A 24,852-nucleotide genomic window follows, 5' to 3' on the forward strand; every position below is an offset into this window, starting at 1 on the left:
ATTTCCAACCAGAAGGTTTCGTTTTAGTAGAAATTTTCTGGTTTTTGGACACAAGAAAGTATTTCTGTGCAAGTTTTGCATTTCTGAAAACTCCATTAAAAAAAATAATCAAACAAACATTTTTGAAAGCCAAAAATTTCAGTTTTTCATTGCAAAAAAGGGAACATTTTAGTGAGAGGGGTTCTGGAAAAAGGAAACGTTTTCCCCATAAAACACCAGGCATTTTTGGAGCAGCTCCAGAAAAAGTGCTGTTTGAAGAAGTGAACGTTACCTTGTCTTTCAGCATGAAGTCCAGCTCCTTCTGCAGCTTCGACACCAGTTTCTCTGACTCCGACAGCTTTTCAACTATTGCCGTAACCTCACTCTGTAACCTCCTGTTTTCCTTTAAATAGGGGGGAAAGGGAGCTTTGTTTAATGCCCACTGTACTGATGTTTAGAGGATGCCTGCGCCATGCACCTTCCTTGTGGGACACCTTTGAATGACGGCACAGTTTACTCCAGCGCAGCTCACATTTAGGGAGAAGGCGGTTTTAGGCTACGTCTGCCCTGCGAGCCAGGCATAGCCGCTTGTGTGCTCACTCCATTGAGCTCCTGTAAATAGCGACAGCAGGGCCCAGGCAGCGGTTTCAGGTGGGTTTGTGTCTCTCCTGCCAATGCTATCACAGCTACACGGCTATTTACGCTTGAGCCAGCTCTGTGAGAGGGAAGACACAGCCCTAGCTCCCAGTGTAGCCTCAGACAGGACATGCTGATTCTCTCCTTCCTCCCCACACAATTCTCCCCCGGGGAGAGGAGGAGGGAACGAACCACCCGTGACAGGTGCGTTGCTACGTCACTTACTGCGTGACTGGCGGTTGCTAGAACACTACAGCGATGAGGACGGTCTCGGCAGAGTCCGTAACCCATAGTCACGGATTCTGCATGCCGGGCTGACGCCTGGTCAACACACAGACTTTGTGCCACTTTAGTTATTCTCTGTTTAGACAGAAATAGTTAAAGCAGTGCAGCCCCCTAATGTGGGCCCTGCTGTAAGGGGCTTATCTCAGTATGACTGCAGCCAAGCAAGGGCACTGGACCACTTTAACTGGCTCTGCGGCTAAACGGATGTTGTTAAAGGGGTGCAAAGAAATTAGGCCCAGATTTTGCAAGCTGTCCCACGCAGGGAGACCCCTGCACCGGAGACCCTGCCCCACTGACTTCAGTGGGACACAGGCCATGCATGTGCACAGCAGCTTGCAGGATCGGGGTCTCAGAAAGAGCAGCACAAGTCTCTATAGCAAACCGGAGTGATGCTGGCACAGAGAGGCTAAGGCCACCCAGGATGCCCCTGACTGCTGCTAAATCTAGCCGGGTCTCTTCACTGAATGCACGACCAGCAGAAGGGTGGAATGAGAATGCTGAACATCGTGTGTGAGAGTCGGAACGTCATGATCAGCAACAGTCGTGAGCTAAATTGCAGAACGGTGGCAGCCAGGGCAGAATTAAGGCTTATTATAAATAAGGCTGCGAGTCTGTCCCGGAGGTCACAGATTCTGTGACTTTCCGTGACTTCTGCAGCAGTTGGTGCTGGCTCAGGGGCTGCCCGAGCCAAGCAGCCCCTGGATCAGAAGCAGCAGTTTGGGTGTGTGGGAGGGGGCTTAGGGCTAGGGGCAGGGGGTTGGGGAGTATGGGGGGCACTTACTTTGGGGTGGGGGGCTCCTCGGCTCCCACTGGCATGGCCCCCCTGCAGCTCCTGGATGGCCTGGCCCACCTTGCCCCCAGCGGGGATCCAGGGCCGCGTGCCATGGCCCAATCCCCCCGGCCCCCGCCAGCACCAGCGGGGGTCCCTGGCCACCTCCCTTAGCACCCGCGGTGCCCCCGGACTGCCCCCGGCCCTCCCCCGAGCACCTGCGCCCCCCGCCCATGTCTTATTCAGGACAAGTATTTTTATCTAAAGTCATGGACAGGTCACGGGCCCGTGAATTTTTGTTTACAGCCTGTGACCTGTCCATGACTTTTACTAAAAATACCCGTGACTAAAACATAGCCTTAATTATAATGCCCAGTTTTCCTTCACCCCTTCTGACACAGCAGCCCCCAAAGGACCTAGCCCCCTGAAAGTTCACTTGCCTCGAGAACTGGTCGGGAGCCGGAATTTCTGTTCCCTGGGAAATTCTGACATTTCTGTGGGCGGGGTGGGGGATTTCTTTCAGGATGTACTCCCCATCAAATATCAGCTGTAACTGTTTGATGATGCCATGTACAGGTTCAAGTGCGGGGTGGCAGGTGACAACTAAGGGTTTGTGGTCGGGAAGTGGAGACGTTATTTTGTATTGGACTTATTCTCCCAGGGCGGCCCGTTCCATGATGTGATCTACTTCTCTGGTGGGGCAGCCTTGGTTAGGGAAGGTGGTTTTAAGTGTGTGAAAGTGCATATCCTGGACTCTCTCTTTGGAGCAAGTTCTGTGGTATCTGGGTGTCTGGCTGTAGAAATCTTCCCTGAACACCCTCCACTGGTCTTCAAACATCATCCCCCCGAACCTCTCCAAGCTCCTCATCAGAAGCAAGCTCCTCACAGACCAGGACACACCAACTCAAAGCAGCACCAGACCTTGCTGGAACAACAGATACAAAACCTGCAGACATATCGCCATTGCTACAGTGAGCAACACCCCCTCAGAATACACCTTTCAAGATCGATGGGTCCCACACATGCCTATCACAACGTGAGGTGTACTTCATCCAGTACATCAAATGCCCTGACAGCTATGTGGGTGACACTAGACAATCACTGCGCCCTCAAATGAATCCGCACAGAAAAATTACAAAAGACAAGAACACCCTATCACCCGTGGGTCACCACTTTTCACAGCGGGATCACTTTATAGCTGACCTCTCAGTCCTCATCTTCAAAGGAAACCTGCACAACACCCTCAAAAGACAAGCCTGGGAGCCTGAATGCTTAACTCTGCTAGGCTCTAAAAACCATGGACTAACTTGTCCCTTTCACCAACAGAAGCTGGTCCAATAAGAGAGATTAACTTACCCACCTGGTCTCTCTCGAATGAAATGCTGACACTAAAACCGAAACATTTTGACTTTCTTCTGTCAAAACTGACATGCCCCTGAAACATTTTCATTTGGACAAAACTGCATTTTTTCCCCAGGGGAAACTATTCAGTGAAAAAGTTCTCAGCTGGCTCCCTTGGCCATATTTCAACTCAGAGCAGGATTTCTGTGGGAAGTCTGAGGAGGAGTTGTTTAGTGAAAAATATTTTTTTTACAAATATTTTCATTTAAAATTCAATTTTTTATATATTAAAAAAATGTAAAAAATATTTCCATTGACTTTTTGAAAAAAAAAATCAAACTTTTTTTTTGACTCACAGATTTTCAGGCCAGCAGACACAGTCATGATCCCCTAGTTTCACCGGCCGGAGAGTCTCGCCCAGTGACTCCTGCACAAGGAGTTGTAGCTGAACTAGGGGGAAGGTTTGAGAATGACGTCCACTCTGCACAAATAGCTTTCAAAGGATGGGGCGTCCATCAGGATCATTAAGGGCAGGATTCTGCACACACTCACGACTTCGCTGCAGCTAGTGTGGTGGCGCCCGGAGGCCCCAATCAAGGAATCAGAGCCCCATCATTTTAGGTGCTGTACTCACACGTAAGTGCACACAGTTACAAGCCAAAGTGTTTGCAGCAGCGGGGTCTGTCTCTGTAAAACAGCTGGGCCCACAAAGGCCAGCCTGGTTCTGATCTGTTGGCCATGCGGGGGGAGGGGAGGGAAAGAGGCAGAGATTACACTGAAAATTAAAAAAAAAAGGACTTGTGATGGACTGGACAAACCCCAGACTAAAGCAGCCATGGAATAGGTTACATTAGGTGCTTGTTAAACCTGTTAAGTATCCTAAATGAATCTATTCAAAGATGTAATCTCAGGCAATAGGGGACTGTGAAGGGGCATGCATGCCCTGCACTGGGACTGCAGGGGTTAACCCCTCACTGTGGGCTGAGGAAACCACACCCCCACGGCCCTACTAGGCATGCTCGAAGTGCAACACCAGTATAAAAGGGAGCAGCCTGGCTCAGTCTGGGCAGACCACCATAGGGGAAGGAGGTATGCTGCTGGCCCCTGATGAAGGTCCGTGGGCACTCCACGACGTGGAGGCCAGCCAACTGATAGCAACCCTCAACCCCCAGGCGCTGGATGTTACAGAGGGAGAAGGAACTGGGGGAACTAGGAAGCCACAAGATGCGTAGAAGTGGGTAGGAAGTAACCCAGGGAGTCTTTGCGGGGAGTTGGTTGGACAACCAGAGGTTAGTTTGGCGTGTTTTGGCCGGATCCCTGCCGAGCTGGTGGCAGGCAACCCTGCCACCGACACAGCCCTGGATTGGGACCCGGTGGAGAGGGAGGGCCCAGGTCCTCCTATCCTGGCTGCTGCTCCCCCTGAGGTGGTGGCCCATCCTGACAATGACTGACTCTGCCCCGAGCCTGGGGGCAGTTATTGACTTTGACTGCTAGGCCGCACAGTCCTGAGCCAGGGGTGCACAGGCATGACCGCAGGCCCATCAAGACTCGTGCCCCACCCCGGGAGGGGACTGGGTGTGCCTGACCCGCAACAGGGACCATTAACATCCCAGTGGGTTTCCCTCCTGAGCTTTAAGGCAGGAACATGGGATGGCAGAGAGCCAAGCCATCAGAGCCTGGAAGCAATGACCTACTGTTATATTCCCTGATGCTTCACAAACGCACACTCCAATCCATAATGCAGCTAGCCAGTTTGGGCAATTCTTCTGGAGCGTGTTTCTGCCCACAACACACAGCTCCATCAGCATGGCCGAGCACAGCCACGCGGTGCGGTGGTCGCTTACCTTATGGAAAGAGCTGCTAACTTAATGGGAGAATCCCTTTTTCTGTTCTATAACCTTCCAATAATGTTTTCAGGGGAGGGCTGGGCTAATGTAAGACCCTGATCAGGAGATGTGAAGAAGAAAACCCATGATTTCTTGCTTTTAAACACTACTCTGTTCTCTATGGACTCTTATTCATGGCGAAGGTCTGTCACGTGTGGCTTGCCTCTCTCATCCTCTCCCCAGGAGGGAGGTGTGTGGGCAGTGTTCTGTTTCGCGGGGAGGGGTTTGTTTCTAGGTGATATGAGCATGTTGCCGGGTGTGTGTTTCTACCTCCTCTGTCCTATTTAAAAAGGTTACAGTTCCCGCAGCAAAAAGTTTGATTTCAGACAGGAGGGTTTTCCATGTTAGCCTGGCTCCCGGCCTCTCCCATCAATCCGGCAGGAACACCACAGACTGCACATCGGGCACCCCCTTGCAGCGATAGGCTCCCAGGGTAGTGGCTTCACCTGTACTGCTAAGGTCAGCTTCTCCCTCAGGCTGGTCTTTTCGCCTTGGAGGAGTTTTATATCCACTTCCAGTTTGGTTTGCTGATCAGTCACTTGTTGCAAGAGGAGCGCTCGGTCTGTCTCCACGTCAGATTTAATAATGCTCAGCTTCCCTCGATAGTCTTGCTCCAGATCTCTGCAACAGACAAGCATCCCTGCTCAGTGTCCAGCAGAAAGCCACCATGGGCAAGTGACTGTGAAGACTGAGATTTCCCAAAGGCTCTTACGTGACTTGGGAGCACAATTCTCTCAGGCTTTCAAAGCACTTGTGCTCCCAAGTCACATAGATGCTGTGGCAAGTCCCACCCTCGGCATTGTCATAGATTTTAAGGCCAGAAGGGACAATTAGGTCATCTAGTCTGACGTCCTGTAGTGCAGAAACCCTCACTCAGTTACCTGGCACTGAGCCCAATAACTTGGGTTGGACTAAAGTGTCTCTTCTGAAAAAGAGAATTGTCCCAGGGTTCGCAGGGTCCCTGAGTCCCAGGCCACTCCTTATCCAAACCCGCATCTTGTCTTTCAAATGGTCACTTCCCCCTGCTCTCATCCACTAATAACTGGCTCCAAAACGTGTGTGTGTGTGACTGAGAGAGTTCTGGGGTGGGTGGGTGGGTGCGTGTGTGAGATGTGTATAAAAACAGGACAGGAAGAAAATGGCTAGCTACATGGAAAATGAGTCGAATTTTATTTTCAAGTTTGAAAAAAAACCAAACAACCAATTAAAGCGTTATTAGAGCATCACTTCTGCTCCTCCTCAGATAGGGAACTCACTCTGATACAGGAGTGAAAATACCTATATTTCCCTTCAAATACCAAAGGCTGGTGGGTCTTGCCCACATGCTCAGCGTCATTGATCGCCATATTTGGGGTTGGGAAGGAATTTTCACCCAGGTCACATTACCAGAGACCCTGGGGGGTTTTCACCTTCCTCTGCAGCATAGGTCACTTGTAGGTTTAAACTAGTGTAAATGGTGGATTCTCTGCAACTTGAAGTCTTTAAACCATGGTTTGTGGGCATCAGTACCTTAGCCAGAGGTTATGGGTCTATTACAGGAGTGGGTGGGGAAGGTTCTGTAGCCTGCGATGTGCAGGAGGTCAGCCTAGATGATCATGATGGTCCCTTCTGGCCTTAAAGTCTATAAAGGGGAAGTGCTCAAACTCTTGTGAGTTTTTGGTCAATATCAGTCACATTGCTGGAAACTTATTCAAATCTTTGTAGCCTAATGGCAGCATTCGACTTCACAATGGGGCTGCACACCATGCATACCGTAAGACATGCAGGTTACTTGCTAATGCTGAAATCCGTGAGCACCAGACCCACACCTGGTGTAAATGGGCAAAGCTCCGCTGAAGTGAGTGGATCAGTGGAGCTGCACCCAGGTCACACAGACAGAGAATCTGGCTGTCTGTGTACCAATCCACAGGAGACATTGTATACAGGCACACAGGCTGCTCTCCCATACTTCAGTTTGCTCTCATGGTGGTGCTCCATGGCCTCATGATGATCATCCACTTCCTTAACGAGCTGCAGGTTTAGTTTCTCCGCCTTCTCCAAGTCCAGCCTTGCCTTGTCTCGCTCCCTGGAAACCTGCTCCACCTGGGCCCTGCAAGGACAGGCAGATGATGCTGACAGTATGACAAAGGCTTCCCGGCGTCCGGAGAGAAGCACCCCCTCAGAGGAGCCCACGAGTGCCCACACACAGTTACGTCCGGCACACGTCTCACCTGGCCTGAGACCAAAACAAATAAGAGCCTTTGTCGGCTCTAGTACAGAGACCCCGCCAAGCAGGGCAGGGAAGAGCAGACGCCTTACTCTAGGTAGTTCAGCTCATGTTTGTAGGAAGCAAAGGCCGCATGCTGGACTCCACTCTTGGAAACCATCAGCTCATTGTCAAAGGCCACAGCCAGCTCCGCCAGGCTCACTTTCTCCTCCAGGCTGAAATCCAGACTCTGCAAAAATTCAAGAACAGCCCCCTGAAGTTCTCTCTCTCAGGTACGCAATGCCTCCCACCCCCTCATTACCAGAGCACCTGAGCGCCTCGCAACCTAAAATAGCACTTCCCCTGTGTTCACCGATGGGGAGCAGAGACGCTAAGTGACTTGCCCCAGGTCACACAAAGTGTCTGCAGGAGAGAAAGGAATTGGCTCTCTCAAGTCCCAGGTTAGCATACTAACCACTGAGCCATCCTTCCTCTCCTACGTGCACACAGCGGATACCGCAGAGCAGGTCTGACAGAGAACATTTACTGAATAGCGCTTGCTGTGCACTAGATCACTGGCTCAAGAACCCAGCCCTGTAGATGCCGGGACCCGGCCTCTTCATCACGAACCGGGCAAAGGCTGACGTTTATTTGGAACACGAACAGCAGCAGGAGGTTGCTGTTGTTCACAACCCCAATCATCGTCAGGTTGCTCAAAGCAGCACGAGAAATATGCGATGCGGAACGGATCATAGCCCAGGACAGGCAGTCCTAAAACCGAACAATGTCTGCCCACATTTCAGCAAATCATGAGCAACTGGACGAGGGAATAGAAAAGAGAGCTTTGCACATCTTTATTATTGCTATTACATTACTTGTTTTGTGGCTGTGGCTAGAAGGCACGGACCAGGATCCCACTGTGCCAGGCACTGTACAAACACAAAACAGAGCAACAGTCCCTGTCCCAAGATGCTGATAATCTAAGTACAAGACAAGAGACACCGATAGTAGTGACTCCTACAGTAATGTTTTAAGCTGAATTACTTGCCTCTCTGTTGGAGTGAGACAGGGATGGTGATATAGGACAGGGAACAAGAAATTACATCTCAAAAGTGTTATGCCCCTGAGTACAGACCGTGCCCCTCGGTTCCCAGGCTGGTGGCCCATCATAAGGAAGTGCTCAGATAGTTACCCCTTGGCTACAGATGATAGAAATCCCCATGCAAATCTGGCATCTGCCATCCCTCCTCCATTCCCCATAAGCAGGAAGCTAGAGGGCTCGCAGTAACACGGAAAAGCAATTCTAAAATCAATCAATAAAGTAATCTGTAAAACCTTGAGAATCTCCTTGCAGTTTTCAACTCCTTCCTGGGCCCAGATGGAGAGGATCTGTGCAGGACTCGCAAAGCCGCTGCCGTCATTGATGCAGGAGAAGGGACGCAGACACTCGTAGCTGGACAGTAACAACGGAGTAGCAATTCTAAGCCCATTCTCCTCGGAAGCCTGGAAATCAACTGAGATGAGTCAGCTGAGCAAGGCATTTTGAGGCATCAAGAACACACACTTCAGTCCTGCAAACAGACTGCTGGCATGTAATAAATACTGGAGAAGACGGAAACACTCTGAGCTAAGAAGCAGCAGGATCTAGGCGCTCGGAGCCAGGAAGCCCCGAGTTCAATCCCAGTGCTGCCGTAACATTGATACAGAATCTTGGGCAAACCACCTAGGCTCAAATTCTCCAGAACGCCCTCCCCTTCTGGGTTCGCCGATTCCTGAACGCTCAGCTTTGGACACCAAGAGCTTGAATTTTGGAGCTGTGGATGCTCAGCATGTCTCAATGAACTCTGGGGGAGCTGGGGCTGCTCTGAATCTCTTGGAAGTCACGTGGAGGGGTCTGAAGCTGGGCACCCAACCCTACAAAATTAGAGGCCACTTTTGAAATTCTGGCCCTTAGCTGTGTGTATGTCAGTTCCCCAGATGTAGCAGAGCATCACGATACCGACCTGTACCACAAAGTCTTGGGCAGAATCAGCTGGGTCTGTTTGGCAGAGCACTTTGGAAGTGTCAGTCGCTAGATAAAGTGGAACTCGTTTGGTGTGGGAGTGATGGAACAACCCCAAAACTAGGTTCAGATCCTGATGGGTCAACCCAGCCCCCTGCACATGTGAGGCAGACAAATTAAGCTCAGTGCAATTTACTCCAAGGACTGGATTCTGATAGCCAGGACGTCCCTGCAGAGCCGAGAACATCTTGGGGTAAGCTACAAAGAGCATGGCTAAAAGGGCACACCTAGGGCCAGATTCTGATACTCTTACTCCTGCTGAGTAGTGCCTCACTCCTCAGGCCGTCCCCTGAAATCCCCAGTGAAATCCTCAGCCAAAAGATCTCATGGCCTATTTGGAAAGAGTAATGGTTTCCTCTGGTCTCCTTCCCCCACGGTTACGTAGTGGGCCCGTTGACTGTTTCCAGACTAGAAGTAGCTGCATTTTAGTGCTACGGTTAGTTTCTGAGCACTTGGAGATCCTTGGGAATGAAAAGCACCGAGTGTTTATTGCTAATATTTATTGCTATTATAGTAAGAAAACATTGATTGCGCCGATTTCCATGCTCCAGCGAGATGATCTCCCAAGGAGGTTACGCCCGTAGCACATGGAGACACACCTGATCTAGTTTGAACAGCAGCAGCAGGGAAGTTGCTGCATGGGCCGCGCAATCGCGCTGGGACCCTTGTGTTTGTATGCAAAAAGCTTCGCTGCTGTTATTACCTGAATCAAGGCTAGCGCGGGTGCGCCTCCAGGTGCTGCAGTCACACCTCGGATTGCGGTGTAGACATATCCAGAGTCAACACAAGGGCAGGGCGGCCCACAGTCCTGAAGCTGACATTATGATTAGAGCAGTATTTCTTCATTCCAGCGGCATAGGGTTTCCCTCCTCTCTCCGGCCAGACAGGAGGCAGTTACATGAGCCTCTCACTGTGTCCACACTGCAAGCGACAATGTGACTGTGGCCCAGGCAGGCATAGGGTGAGTAACAACAGCACAAAGACGCACCAGCAGAGAGACTGCAGCGTGGCCTAGCAATTCGAGTACGTATCCGGGGTCTCCGGCGGGCTAGTAGGCCGCGTCTGCACGAAGCACCCCTGGCGCCGGCGTGGAGTATCTGGGCAGCTACGCAGGCCCAGCGCTGGTAGCTGGGCCCCCCAGGGAGGAGGTGTTTTTAGACTGCTGGGAGAGCAGCAGCACGTTGGCGTTGCCCGTGCAGACTAGCCCCTAGAGATCTCTGAAGAGCCAAGCATCAGCAAAACCCAGCAACTGCAAAGGGCCTCTTCGATGCTGAACGAAAGCTGCATTCCTTGGCCCAGGACCAGCCTCTTTAGCAGCTGGGAACAAAGCTTGACAGCACGAACTACCTGAAAATCCAGACTCCTCTCACAGCAGTGACAGCGCTGGTGTGCCAGGGGAAGCAAGAGATTGTGCGTGTGAGAGAGACTGTACCAGCCACCCACTGACTTAACTAGGCCATAAACAACATGTGGATCCCTCAGCTCACAGACTGCTCCCATGACAGGTAGGAGGAGAACAGCGCTACTGAAATACGCAGACAGCACAGTTAAAACTCACGCGGAGTCTGGACACTCGGGAGCGACGCTCCAACACCAGTCCTAGCCCCGCCATGCCGTGCAGCGTGTGTGTTTTTAGGGCACGCCCTTCGGGACAGTGATTTAGTTAGACATGTGGGGATGCACAGCGGGAACTGTGCTCCGCCTGGGTTGGTGCACAAAGGTGGGGCGTGAAGGGGGTGCCAGACGCCGCCCTTCCCATCATCACCAGGCTGGACACAACCTGTCCTGATGCTCAGGAGGCCTGAGGCTGTTACACTCGGGCCCCGTGATGTCAGTCTGGCAGTGTAAGAGGCCTTAAAGCCCCCATCTCCAGAATGCACCCTCGCAGAGGACTGCCCCACCTGGTGCAGAACTGGCATAAGGGCTCTGTGCCAGCCCCACTCCCAGCCTGCAGCACAAGGGACATGTCAGCAGGGGACACCTGAGTGAGGGCACAGCCAAAACAGGAAGGGGTGTGGCTGGAGTGCACAGGCTCTGGCTAGCTCTGCTTCCCAGGGACCAGGAGGAGCTGTAAGCAGTAAAACATCAGTCAGGGTGCCCCTCTTTGCAGGGGAGAGGGGCAAATCCTTCTACACTGGTAGCTGAGCCTCCCTGGGAATTCTGCTCAGAAAGCATCTGACGCAGAGCACTGTGTTTTGTCAGGCACTAGAATGTGCTTGATCCAGACCCCAGGGAAGTCAATGGGAGTCTTTCCACTGGCTCCCAGGCTCTTTAGCCAGGCCTGACATTCGGAGTTATATCCAGGACTCTTGGGAGTCCTGCCTCGGACTCACCTGGTGATCTGGCAGCTGTCTGGGCTGTTTGACAGGCGTGGAAAAAACAGGAAAAGAAACAGGCCCATGGCTGGACAAGCCAAGCTCGAACTCCTGAAAGCTCACCCTGCCATCTCCATCTCTGTCCAGCCTACGAAATAAATCTTCTAGTTCCTGCAGAAAACCATTGGGGGAAAATGTTAGCAGAAACATCAGCCACATGCAAGATCCCAGACTCATTCACTGGAAACCAACATCTTTTTTTTTAAAGTTCCCTATTGTTTTTACATAACGAACAGAATCGACAATAAACAAGAATGAACCCTTCCACCTCTCCACACCAAAAGAGAAACTCCAGTAAATACAAAGGCATGTAGTGACTCCATGTAGATACACGCAGTCCGCATCAGTTGCTCCAATTAGGGATAAAAACAATACACACCAGACACAGGTCATCGCACTGTATTTACAAATGCACTTGGGGAATGCGAGCTCAGCTCTGCAAACCAGCTACTTCACCGAACTAAGACTAGAACCTAGATTTCCCAACTTCCAGTGCTTTAGCTACAATCCCCATGTAGCCATTGGGCTGGGACAACTGTAGGTTGATTCCATCTCATATTAGTTTATATACCCAGGAGAGAGAAGAATTTGTGACAATGTGGTATTGACTTCATCGGGTGTCCATGCGCATGCAGGGGTCTGCCGGTGTGGACCACACTGCAGGACTGGGGCTGAACTGAGCAGAGGGTGCACTGCTAATTGGCTAATTAAATAGTCTTTTCCCACAGATGTAAATGTATCAGATTATGCAGAAGTGTCAGGCCAAGCTCACACCACAAACTTACCTTAGCGTAACTACGTCACTCAGGGATTGAAAAATCCTGTCGACAGAGCTGCCACCGCTCGTGCAAAGGACTTACCTACGCCAACGAGAGAAGTTCTCCCGGGAGTTAGTAGTGTCTTCCCTAAAGTGCTACCCTGGTGCAGCTGCGTCACTGCAGCACTGTATGAGAGACATGCCCTGTGTGCCACAAGGCTGGCTAGAAATCAGTACTGAATTCAGGTTTTGGGTTCAAAGAGGCTACTGTTAATTGCTTCATACATATTACAGACCAGATCCTCAGCTAGTCAAGACAGCTCCACCGAGATGAATGGAGCTGCACTGACTGACACCAGCTAAGGATCTGGCTATGTTCTTGAAGCATATTTGCAAGCGTCTGAAGACGTCACGATTTATTTCTGAAAGCCATTTACCCTGACTATGTGCTTTTACTAACCAGGTTGCCTTCCCAATGGACTCATTTCCATGCCACCCCCAACTCACCTCCTGCTCCAGCTCTTTGAGCCCAATATTCTTACAGACCGTCGCCAGCTCGCACTTGCTGAGGTAGCCGGTGTTCCCTATATCCAGTTCTTCCCAGATGCCCCGAATCTGACCCTCTGTCATATCAAAGCAAGGGCTGTCTGTCTGCCGGGGGCTGTCAAATAGGTCAGGATTCCAGGTGCCCGTTTGGCCTAAAATTATTAACCATGTATCAGTTACACTAACAGAGAGATACTACTGTTCCTAATGAGTACGTGGGCCCACCAGGAAGAGCTCACTACAGGTCTGACTCAACTCCCACTGTACTCAACGGGAGCGTCTCCCCTGACATCAATGGGAGCTAGACGGGGCCCTCTAAGTACTGTTCCATGGCACTATTTTAAAACCTCAATTTTTGGCAAAGAAAAGCTTCGTCCTTAGGACCCTATATTCTAAAGATCAGGTGTGTTTATAGGGAGAGCATTTATTTTTTAAAACCTACAAATTTCTTATCAGGGATCTTAAATCAGATGCTTCTGATTCAACTCCAAACTTTGCCAAAGAAAATTCTCTGGCCACAGATCACATGTATTGTTGGGAGCACCAAAGATATTGAAGCTAAGAGGTGATTGGGATTAAATTTTGGATTAGACTAGAAAGGTGTCATAACCTTAATTAGAGAGATCCTCATTTCTCATCGATTCTGGGCTCCCTAATTAAATAGCAGGAGTTCATCTTGGATATTTTTAGAAGATTAATAGGGCAGCTGTAGGAAGAATTGAAGCCTGGCAAAGCTCACTGCACTTCAGATCACCACAGCATCACCTCGAACAGAGTTGTGTCTACAAGGAAAGTATGATGTTCATCTTTTCTAAACCAATGCTGCAAAAAGGAGCCCCCCCAACAGATCTTCCTGAGGGACGGGAATAAAACGTAGGGTCAGCTCTTCAGCTGGCATAACTGGATTTCTAGTCACAAAGGATCTGGGCCATAAACATTCAGAAAGCCTGTTAACCCCAAAAGCATTTTACACAGAGGAGCACTGATTTTCTACCTTGTGCCGGGAACATTTCATTCTGTGGTTCTTTAGCACTTTCCACTTCTTCATCTGATTTAAGGCTCTGCAGAAACAATGTATGAACAGGATTAAGTATCACAGAGAAATTCTGGTGGGTGGAATAATGGTTTGTGATTTAGGGTAAGTGAAAAGGGCTGACATGAGTCATCAGAGACAGTCAACCATTTAAAATCCCTATTATCAAATACAAAATGATCGTTCATCTTATTTTTAGCTGTACATTTAATATACAAAGTCTTGATTATAATTTATCTGTAACATCATAATTCCACAACCCTACACATTCACCAAAGAAAGATCAGGTTATTAACTCACTGTTTTGTGTTACTTATCCAGTAATAAAGGATGTTACACTGACCAGTTCTACAACCTCTGGACAAGATTATCAAGAGCAACTAGTAATTTTTGGACTCAATTATTGGGAGCGCATTTCAAGAGACATTAAAGACAAGTCTGATTTTCAGAAGGACTGAGCACCAGACCTCTGAAGAGCCAGCCCTATATTATTTGTCTTTCCTAGGTGCTTATATGGCCCCATCGCTACAGCATCCAGCCTTTAATGTGTTTATCCTCATCACCCTGGGGCAGGGTGATGATCCTCCTTGTATGGATGGGAACTGAGGCACAGAGAGGGTAAGTGCCTGGCCCAAGGTCACACCAGGAGTCTGCAACAGAGCTGGGAATTGAACCTGGGTCTCCCAAGTCCCAGCAGCACGTAACCACTGGGCAACTCTTTGTCTGTTAAGGTGCCCTGGGACGGGTTCACAAATGACTGGTCACTTGGTTCCCGTGGGGTAAGACAGAGGGGAACACACAGGGGCATTTTAAAAGAAAGTAGTGTTCGATGAATGCTCTTTGAAAAGCCGTCAATCGTTTTTTCCCTACACACAAGCCAGTCTCTGCTGATCTGTCTTTCTTTTTTTTTTAAACTTAAAAAAATTGTTAAGGCAACTTACAAGAATGGCAGATGTAACAGTGGGACGTGAAGAATGTAACAACAAAGAACAAAACCATTCTGCTAAAAGGAAATCAGACACCAGAGCAAAACAACTAAGCAAAGGGCCCTGAGTCTGCCCCCAGCAGGGCTCGGGGCCGGGGGGAGGGAGAGGCACTGTGTGCAGGGATCCACCCATGCAGGGCAGCCTGCAGGACTGGGGCCAAGCCATGGAGCTGCATTTTTGGACCAGCAGGGGAGCTGCTCTGCCCACTCAGCCATGGGGGAGGGTAACATTTGTTTTCTCTCAAAATAGTTTTCTGTCCAAGGATGAATTTGTTCACGTTCTCCTTGCCCTGTATTTTTATTTTAAGAGAGAACGGTCTCGTGAAGCAGCATGTTCTAAGCAGCATGATATAAGCAATCTACATTTCTTTTCTTAGACTCTGTTTATATTTTCTTTAAAAATAATGCATCCAGTTGACTCATCGTCTGTTTTTCATTAACCAGAGCTCTCCCTGGAGACAGCACAAGCAATGACAACCCGCATTCTCAACCCCATGCCGATCCTCCTGTCCCACAAAGAGGGGCAAAGCTACTGTCCATTAAATGGGTTTTGAAGCACAACGTCCATAGGGGGGTCCTAGGTACGATAGTTTAACTCACTTAGAACCCCCGTTAATAGCTCTTACAGAGTGGCCTGCTCTTGCTTGAATTGTTATTTGTATCACAGAAGCACCTTTAGGGCACCATTGGAGTAGGTAGGTAGCGAGAGACAGCCTTTGCCCCGAACAGCTGACATCCTACAGGGACAGGAGAGGGGCGGGAGGGAAAACGGAGGCCCTGAGAGTGGAAGGGACCTGAGCTCCACTCCAGTGCCCTGTGACTTCTATGGACGTGGGGTAGGGCGCAGCGAGGCAGCCAAGTTGGAATGTCCCTGACTTTTGTCCATTATCTTTCCAGCTGGGGCACTTCATGAATCGAGGAAATTTTTTTCCAATAAATTTTATTTCCTTCCATTTAATTCATTGTACAAAAGGGGGAATCTCTTCCCACAGGGGTAACCAGAATTTGGTAACCATAGGGGTGACCAAAACCAGGGGTACGGTACTGCTGTCTGGCTGCAGGCTCTGGGGGACAGGGACCGTGTGCAGACTCTGCCATGCACAATAGGCTCCCAGGGTGCCCCACCAATGTCCAAATGGCACCTGTATCAACTCTGCCTGGTACCTGTGCAGCATTCTTTCTACGACCCGCTCTAGCACTGGGCTTTGTAATCCATGCCCAGTGCAGATCGGCACTTCTTAAGGATTGCCACAGGTAACCATTCAGAACAGGTTAGACCACCATGAATGCGGCCTTCTGTTTAAACATTACTTGCAATCAAGCAAGAAGGCTGAGTTAAATCTGGCCAGCCTGCTCCAAGGAGCGGGGGAATGAGTCATTCCTACCTCCGCACTCTCCAGAGATGCCGAGCGTCTCAGCTGACTTTTCACACTGGCTTTAACTTGCTGATCTTGTAAATACTTGGTGGTTTCCACCTCGGTTTCTTGGAGCTCTGGCTTCGTCCAGCGGCCATACCACTTAGCCCCATTCACGTACTTGGGCTTGACATCATCTGGGACAGCTAGGTGGGAAAAAAATCAATCGCAGTCTGGGACACACAGATGTCTAGAAAAATTTCTTTTCAAACTCTGCTGCTTATTTAAAACCAAAAAAGACCGTGCTGCTCAGACTGAGAATACACAGAGCTCCTAGCACAGTGACTTTCACTGCGGAACCACAGCATTGCTCCCTTGCTCTCTCTAAAGGCCAAATAGCTTTCTATTTGGACACACAAATCACAGACCCACAGAGAGAACGGCCAGTCTGAAGAGTGACTCACTCTGCCTTCTCCCGCATTAGGATTCACACGCGTACCAAGTAAACAGAAAGAGTTCCCCTTTTCCGCTCTTATTTAAGCAGCAATGAGCTTTGAGTAATGGTGTCCCTGATCACATCATCATGTGCAGGGACCAAACCTGGGACCTCAGGATCTTAAAACAGGTGTCTATTGCCTGAGCCAAAGGACCACTTGTTGTCACATAAGCAGGTAGCAAACTCAAACCTCGGTACGTGGTGTGACCAGAGGCAGCCACGGTGCAGGGCGCGCAAGAAGCAAATTGTAGCGGCTGATATTTGCTGAACTCCAGCCGTGCTTGCGTGCTGCAGTATTCTAGCCTTCTGGCCCGCACTTAGCCCTCACCACTGCCCGCCCAAAAGCTTCACAATGGTTTTTTTTGGACAGCACCCGGCGAGGTAGGGAAGGACAGTCCCCACCTGTCAAAGGGAGAAGTGAAGCACAGGGTAGATTAAGCGACTGGCCCAAGGTCATGCAGGAAGTTTGGGGCAGAGCTGGGAACTGAAGCCTATCTCCCCAGTTCTGTGCCCTACCCCTGAGGCCATTCTCCCGGCCCTATTACAAGAGTATTCCAGTGTTTGAAGGATCAAGTGATCCAGAGATTCGCAGGCCCGAAGGGACCAATGTGACCATCTAGTCTGACCTTCTGTCTAACTAACACAGGCCAGACAACTGCCCCCAGCGATTCCTGCCTCCAGCCCACCGCTTCTAGACATAACCTTTTCCCCCATTCTAAACAATCCTAGCTATAATGCGCTGGTTGGGAGAGCATCAAAGCTCATGTCCTGCTGTGCTCCACCAGTCTCACACACCGTGGGCCCGTTGCCCACTGTACAAGTGTATGGGACGGTGTACGTCCAGTCCTGCCTCAATGAGACAAAATGAGGAATATCTGGGCATGCTAATGTGACACGTACAGCTGAAGTTGTGAATCTTCCGTTACCCTGCTGCATCCCTGGCCACCCCAGAAAGGACACACCTGGGCAGGTGGCCAGTTACCGACAGAGGCTATTTGTCTGGAAGAGCCCAATACTGAAGCTATGAGTGGGATTTAACAATCCTGAATTAACCCTTTTGTTGCTAGCCCTCACTTTGCTGAAGTTGCCAAGTCACTCAGTGCAAAATTCACACCCCACCCGGCCACAAAGCATAACAAACAATTAAAAAACTGCCTATCTTAGGTACTGATCTGGTCCCATTGCCTCTGTCTTGGGCACTGGTGCAACCTCTACTAGGCTGCTGTGGCATCCATAATTCAAGAAGGATGCTGATGAATTGGAGAGAGTTCAGAGGAGAGCCCTGACAACAATTATAAGGCATGTTTTCCAATCTTTTAGTGAAAGACTCAGGAAGCTCAATCTACTTGGCTTATCAAAGACAGAAGTTAGGGGTGACATGATCATTCAGATCCCACCTGGGGATCAGAAATTGGATAATAAAAGGGATATTCAGTCTAGAAGACAAAGGTCTAACAAGCTCCACCAGCTAGAAGTTGAAGCTAGACAAATCCAGTCAGACTAGATGATCACAGTGGTCCCTTAAGATCTAGGAAGGACCTAGTGTGGTATCTGAGCACCTCGCAGTGTTCAATGTATTTACCCTCAGCACCCCGGGGAGGTAGGGCAGTGCTGTGATCCCCGTCTTACAGACAGGGAACTGGGGCACAGAGAGACCTGCCCAAGGTCGCATGGGAAGTCTGTGCCAGAGCAGGGAATCAAACCCACAACTCTCTCGTTCCAGGCCAGTGCCCTAACCACTGGACCATCCTTCCTCTCTGTCTTGGCAATTCGTCAATGCACCAGCAGGTAAGGCTTTCAACTGGCAGCAGAAGCAGAGGGAAAAAAACTGAACAACCAGCTGCAAAGTCTCCCAGCACCTGGTTCCAAGTAGCTGCTCTCCTCGTCGGAAATGCCCAGGTCAATGTTGGAGGACAGCACTGCCACGAAACCTTCTTTAAACTCTTCAAAGTTTACCTAGTGGAGACAGGAAAAGATGCTGAACACGCATACCGGGCCTCCCATCAGACACCTGGGGCGGTCACTCGTACTCAGTTCAGCCTCACAAGCCTCGTTTCGTGCTTCTGCTGGGAGCCTGCTATGTGCAGAAGCAATGCGCTGTCCTCCTCCATCACTCAGAGATAACCTGGGGGGTTCGCCTCGGCTATTGCAGTGTCTGATAGGAGACGCTGGGTGCAGGCCGCTAGAAATCTTACACTGCACTGTCTGGGACCTGCAGCCTGGGTTCTGCTGGCTTACTCTGCCTTGGGCATCCATTACCAGGCTACTGGAACTCAGTCTGCTGGATAATAACTAGCTCATCTTCTTCTCAAAGGCCACGTCTACACTAAGGAAAAATGGGGTGTTTTTAAACACATGCTAGTGAACAGGAGCTAACATCTTAATGCAGACAAGGCAGAGGGCAGTTTTAACCTGCATTAGCTGGTCACGGTAAGCCCTGGGGGAGTCAAGGGTTTATCCTGGACAGGTATCCTGCTAGAACATGTCTACACTAGGATGTTAACATGTTGGCCAGCACACCTTTTCCCTAAAGAAGCCAACACCGAAGGAAAACTACAATGCGACATATACAGACAACAGGGTCTGATCCTGACTGAGCCTCGGAGGCATTACCACAATACACGTAGCAGTATATAATACAGACAACTAAATACTGACTGAAGCTAGAATATGTAAGCAGAACCTGGTATTTTCTGTGGACCCTGCTGACAATTCAGCCTCTACTGCCCGTTGTACTCCAGATTCGTAGCTTTCAGCCCTTGAGGCTGAGAACGAAACATTCCCAACCTGAATTACTGCTAGACCATCTCAGAAGCAAACAGCTTGAAACAGGACTTCTGAGAAGCATTCACTGACCCATCTATCTAAAGGGAATGTTAATACATATGTTCTACACTGATTATTTAAGAGGTTAATAGAGCACACTATTTCACCTCTGGTCATTTTAGTAGAAGCATTTAGGTAGCGTACTTCCATCGTTGTTAGATGCAGTAACAAATACGGGCACATCTAGTTGCTGGAACACAGAACTAGCTATTCAGCTCTTTCCCCTCAGTCCAATCCCCACAAACATGGCAGGTCCCCTCTATCCTTACAGTTTTTTAAAATGCATTTTGTTTGCATCAGAGCATCCCTATGTTCTCAGAGATCTCACTCTTGATCGTGTTCAAACATGCATGCAATTAAAGTAAAACAGAAGACAGTCGTTGACGTACTTGGAGAAAGAGAGAGAGAGAAACTGTGAGAGAGGTCAACTAAATTCATAGAATCATAAACATGTTGGGCTGGAAGGGACTTCAAGACACCATGGATTCCAGATCCCTGCATGGAGGCTGGGCCAAGTAACCCTAGACCCTCTTGGCAGGGCTTTGTCCAACCGGTTCTTAAAAACCTCCAATGACGGGGATTCCCCAGCCTCCCTTGGAAGCCTGTTCCAGAGCGTAACTGCCATAAATAGTTAGAGAGTTTTTCCTGGTAGCTAACCTAAACCTCCCCAGTTTCCTGTCTTGGGATGTTGCAGATTAAGCCTATTACTTCTTGTCCTACCTTTAGTGGACATGGGGAACAACTGATCACCGTCTGCTGTATAATGGCCCTTAACATCTTTGAAGACTGGTATCAGGTCCCCCCTCACTCTTCTTTTCTCAAAACTAAACGTGTTCAGTGTTTTTAACCTTTCCTCATAGCTCAAGTTTTCTAAACCTTTGATCATTTTTCTCTCTCCAATTTATCCACCTCCTTCCTGGAGTGCGCTGCCCAGAACTGGACACAGCGCTCCAGCTGAGGCCTCCCCAGTGCTGAGTAGAGCAGGACAGTGACCTCCTGTGTCTTACATACCAGACACAAGACTGATCCCTGCAGGACTCCACTAGATATGCCCTCCCAGTTCGACAGTGAGCCATTGATAAATACTCTGATTCTTTCAACTAGTTGTGCACCCACCTCAAAGTAATTTCATCTAGACATTTCCCTAGTTTGCTTGTGGGACTGCATCAGACACCTTACTAAACTCAAAATATAACATATCTACTGCTTCTCCCCTATCCACTAGGCCAATAACCCTGTCAAAGAAGAAAATTAGGTTGTTTGGCATGATTGGTTCTTAACAAATTCCTACTGGCTATTCCTTATAACCTTATTATCCTCTAGGTGCTCACAAATTGTCTGTTTATTTGTTCTGGTATCTTTCCAGAGATCAGAGTTAAGATGACTGGTCTATAATTCCAGGTGTGCACTTTGTTCCCCTTTTTAAAGCTAGGTACTAAGTTTGCCCTTCTGCAGTCCTCTGGGACCTCACCCACCCCCAGTAAGTTCCTCAAGATAATTGCCAACAGTTCCAAGATTAGGAACCAGCTGAAACAAACTACCCTAGGATGAATTTCAGCAGGCCCCACCAACTCAAATACATCTAACTCAACTAAATATTCTTTAATCTGTTCTCTCCCTATTTTGGCTTGTGTTCCTTCTCCCTTGTTAATATTAATTGTGTTGAGTGTCTGGTCACTGTTAACCTTTTCGGTGACAACTGAAGCAAAATAATCATTAGACACCTCAGCCTTCTTGACATCATCAATCATTAGCTCTCCTTCCCCACTAAGTAGAGGGCCTAACACTTTCCTTCATCTTTCTCTCACTCCTAATGTATTTAAAGTACCTCTTCTTGCCTTTTATGACCCTTGCTTGGCATAACTCACTTTGTGGATTAGCCTTTCTGATTTTGTCCCTACATGCTTGTGCTAGTCTTTTGTACTCCTCCTTAGCAATTCATCCACATTTCCACTTTTTGTAGAATTCCTTTCTGATTCTCAGGTCATTAAAGAACTCCTAATGGTACCATACTGGCCTCTTACTATTCTTTCTACCTTTGTGTCACCTCAGGTTAGCTTGCGATTGTGCCTTTAATATTGTCTCTTTGAGAAACTGCCACCTCTCCTGAACTCCTTTATCCCTTAGATTTTCTTCCCAGGAGACCTTACCTACCAGTTCTCCGAGTTTGTTAAAGGCTGCTTTTTTGAAGTCCATTGTCCTTATTCTGCTGCTCTCACTCCTTCCTTTCCTCAGAATCATGAAATATATCATTTTATGATCACTTCCATTCTAATTAAATAATAATCAGTTTATAGCAATGTCTTTTCTGCTGATAAAAGCAGAAATTGCATTTGTTTCCTTGAACTGAACAGCGAGCAAATGAATGTAATCAAAAGTTTTGCAATCATTTAAAAAAAACCACCAAAACCAGGATGTGATATCACTGTTTAGCTATCTTTCCTCTCACAGTCCTCGGGGCAGGCAAATCAAGTCAGTGGCTTTGGAATGTTACTTTTCAGAAGCTGAGATAATTAGCCAACCAGAAGTTAACAATTTTGCTTACAATGATTTTGGGATATCTATAAAAAGGGAAAACACCAACAATCACCCAACAACTGCAGGAAAGTCCGGAAGCACAGATTTTTTTACAGACAAAAAACTTAAAAAATCCAAAAACCTTACCCCAAACTTATCAAAAGGTTCACAAGCCTGGGACCTAGTTAAAATAGTACCAGACTGATTTATGGTTCTACGCTGAAACCATGAAAGCTGCAGTTCATCTGAGCTTTAGGTTTGTTTGAACTCAAGAGTGAAACTCAGGGGACGCAAACTCATGTAAACCAACACTGAAAGCCAGTTTGTACTACCTCCTGCAAAAAGAAAACCCTAGGGTAAAATCGTGACCCCACTGAAGTTAATGGGAGCTGTAGCATGGACTTCAAACAGGTCAGGCTATCGCCCAGCCTCCAGCATACATATATCACCCTGGTGCCTCCGCTCCCGCATCTCACTACACCCTGAGCACAGGCGTAGGTGGAAGGAATGTATAGCTGCCACGCGGAAACCCAGAGGCCTGGAACACACCGAGCTTTTCCCCGCCAACTTGCTGCGGAAGCCAGACTTCTGAGTCCTGTATTTCCCCTCAGTGAAACCCCAGTGTCTCTGCACATGCTTGCAGGGGAGTATGACTGACTGCGGGATGGCGATCTACTGCCATTCATAAATTGACTGGACCCATGTAGTTTAATGATGCTTTTGTCAGCATGAAAAATACAGCATAGCATTTTAATCACAAGAAAACACTGGGAGAAGAGGATTTTTTTGGGGGGGGGGGAGGGAGAGACGTTCCATTTACCCCAATATAAAGCAATCTGCTCTTTTTTCTTCTCCCTCCCTCTCCCCACAAGAGTTCCAACAATTACAATTCTTTAGCCGAGCTAACATGATGCTCTAGAGAGGGCCTGATCCAAAGCCCACTGGAGTCAATAAAGCAACGTCCATTAATGTCAATGGGCTTTGGATCAAGCCCATAGGGACTGTCCCAGATCCACTGGGAACTAGTGGCTTCAATTCTAAAGAGATCAGAGTTACAGTACTCTGCGATCCTCTCCTCTTCCCAAGCCAAACAGTGCTGAAGGAGAACACAGGTGGGAGCAGGGAGCGGAAGCCTCATTCACACTGGTTGCACTGGTTTAGTTAAATTGCTGCAATCCTGTGTGGACACTCATTTTGGTTTGAGGAGCTACTTTTGCTTGAGCTTAACTGGCTCATGATCAAGTCGTAATTGACTCAACCAGGTTTGTACTGATTTATGAGTCCTTCCACGCAGCCTTTTGTACTGGGCTAGATAAACTGATGGTAAGATTCCATTTTAAGGCCTCATCTACACTGCAAAGTTTTACCGGCATAACTATGTCGGCTAGGAACCCCCTGCCCCAGCCAACAGAGCTATGCCAGCAAAACCCCCAGTGTAACCACAACTAGACCAGCAGAAGAGTGCTTCTGTCGCATACCTAACATCCTTTGGGGAGATGGGTAGCTATGTGGGGAGAACTCCTCCTATGGGCTTATGCTGCATTTCCCCTGGCGGGGGCTCTGCCAGCCTAGCTATGTAGCCTATGGTCCGTAGACTAGACGAGCCCTTAGGAAAACCAGTATAACTCTATGTGTAGACAAACCCCAGTACTCTTCCCAGTAGCACTGCCCCAACAGGGCCAGCTAGAAGAGCAGCAGTGGAACTGAACTGGGGTGAGCTGGAACGGCAGGGGTGTTACGGGCAGGAGCAGCTGGGTCACGGATGCCATGTGCAGCAAGGCCAGAGACACAAGCCATCTTTCCCCCATCTCGTCTCCCACTGGGCCCAGTACTGGATGCTACAGAGGAAGGTGTAAGAACCACACACTAGGCACATGTGGTGTAATCAGCCCCCATGGAAGACTCAAACCAATACCTAATAGTTAGCGATTGGCTTAAACCCTGCAGAATGAGGTTTTATTTCCCTCACGCTCTCAACACAGGAGCAAGGGGACTACTATGGGCAATGAAACTGAAAAGCAACAGATTTAACATGAAGGTCACTACTCTTTCCACATGATATGTGCTAAGCCTGTGGAACTGTATGCCACAAGGTATCATGGAGGTCAAGAGCTTAGCAGGACTCAGACAGGATCAGACATGTTAATCGATAGCAAGAACATGGTGGTGCTGCAGTGGAAAAGGTTTTCTGAAAAGCATATAGAAGTTTCCTCATCTGCCTGCTCCAAAGCTCTCGCACCGTCCCCTGAAGCAGCTAGCGCAAGGCACTAGCTGAGACAGGATTAGACAGACCCCAAGTATGATCCAGCCTGGCAGTTCCTCTCAGGTGCTACCACGATGGGAGCTAGGTTCCATTCAGGCAGGGCGTGAGCAGCAGAAGGCTCCTGGCTCGCAGTGGGATTTTCTGGAAAATCTGCCTATTGAACCCCCTCCATTCCAAGGCAGGCAAACTTCAGAGCTGGCTGTGGGGCTCACTCCAACCCCACCAGCAGCAGGAGTCCCTGGAGCTGCCAGTGCCCCCCTCCTCCCCACGCAGCCAAGCACCATGGCACAGGTGAGCAGTCAGGTAAGGAACTTCTCTCATTGAGACAATCCACTGTTGGGTTAAAGGCATCCGTACTTTCACCTGGGTCCCACAAAAGCAGACACTAATGTTTCTAAAACCAGAAGAGTTAGAACAAAGCCATTAAATAATACAGGGCCCAACCCAGCCCAAGTGCTTTCCAACAGCATGTGACCTACACAGTCAACCTAACCGCACAGCTATGCTATTAATAGCCAACAAGCTTTTCATTCTGCCTCTTTTAAGTCAGTTTACT

At 48.9% G+C, this 24,852-nt stretch overlaps 1 protein-coding gene across 9 annotated transcripts in view; it reads right to left on the bottom strand.

Moving 5' to 3' along the window:
- Positions 1-24,852, bottom strand: part of NINL (ninein like) — a 76,904-nt gene that overhangs the window by 28,378 nt on the left and 23,674 nt on the right. For 8 of the 9 annotated variants that reach the window (XM_078852386.1, XM_073339959.2, XM_073339960.2 and 5 more), the window contains 10 exons: positions 18,550-18,646; positions 16,225-16,400; positions 13,816-13,882; positions 12,783-12,973; positions 11,477-11,629; positions 8,417-8,584; positions 7,195-7,331; positions 6,845-6,985; positions 5,343-5,517; positions 272-382 (listed from right to left, as the gene is read on the bottom strand). In XM_078852386.1, coding sequence (XP_078708512.1) covers positions 272-382; positions 5,343-5,517; positions 6,845-6,985; positions 7,195-7,331; positions 8,417-8,584; positions 11,477-11,629; positions 12,783-12,973; positions 13,816-13,882; positions 16,225-16,400; positions 18,550-18,646 — 1,416 coding nt within the window. The remainder of the gene's footprint in view (positions 1-271; positions 383-5,342; positions 5,518-6,844; positions 6,986-7,194; positions 7,332-8,416; positions 8,585-11,476; positions 11,630-12,782; positions 12,974-13,815; positions 13,883-16,224; positions 16,401-18,549; positions 18,647-24,852) is intronic. The other variant, XM_078852389.1, reaches the window with a different exon arrangement.

This window comes from Lepidochelys kempii, chromosome 3 (genome assembly GCF_965140285.1).
Source record: "Lepidochelys kempii isolate rLepKem1 chromosome 3, rLepKem1.hap1, whole genome shotgun sequence".
In the NCBI taxonomy this organism is placed as follows: Eukaryota; Metazoa; Chordata; order Testudines; family Cheloniidae; genus Lepidochelys; species Lepidochelys kempii.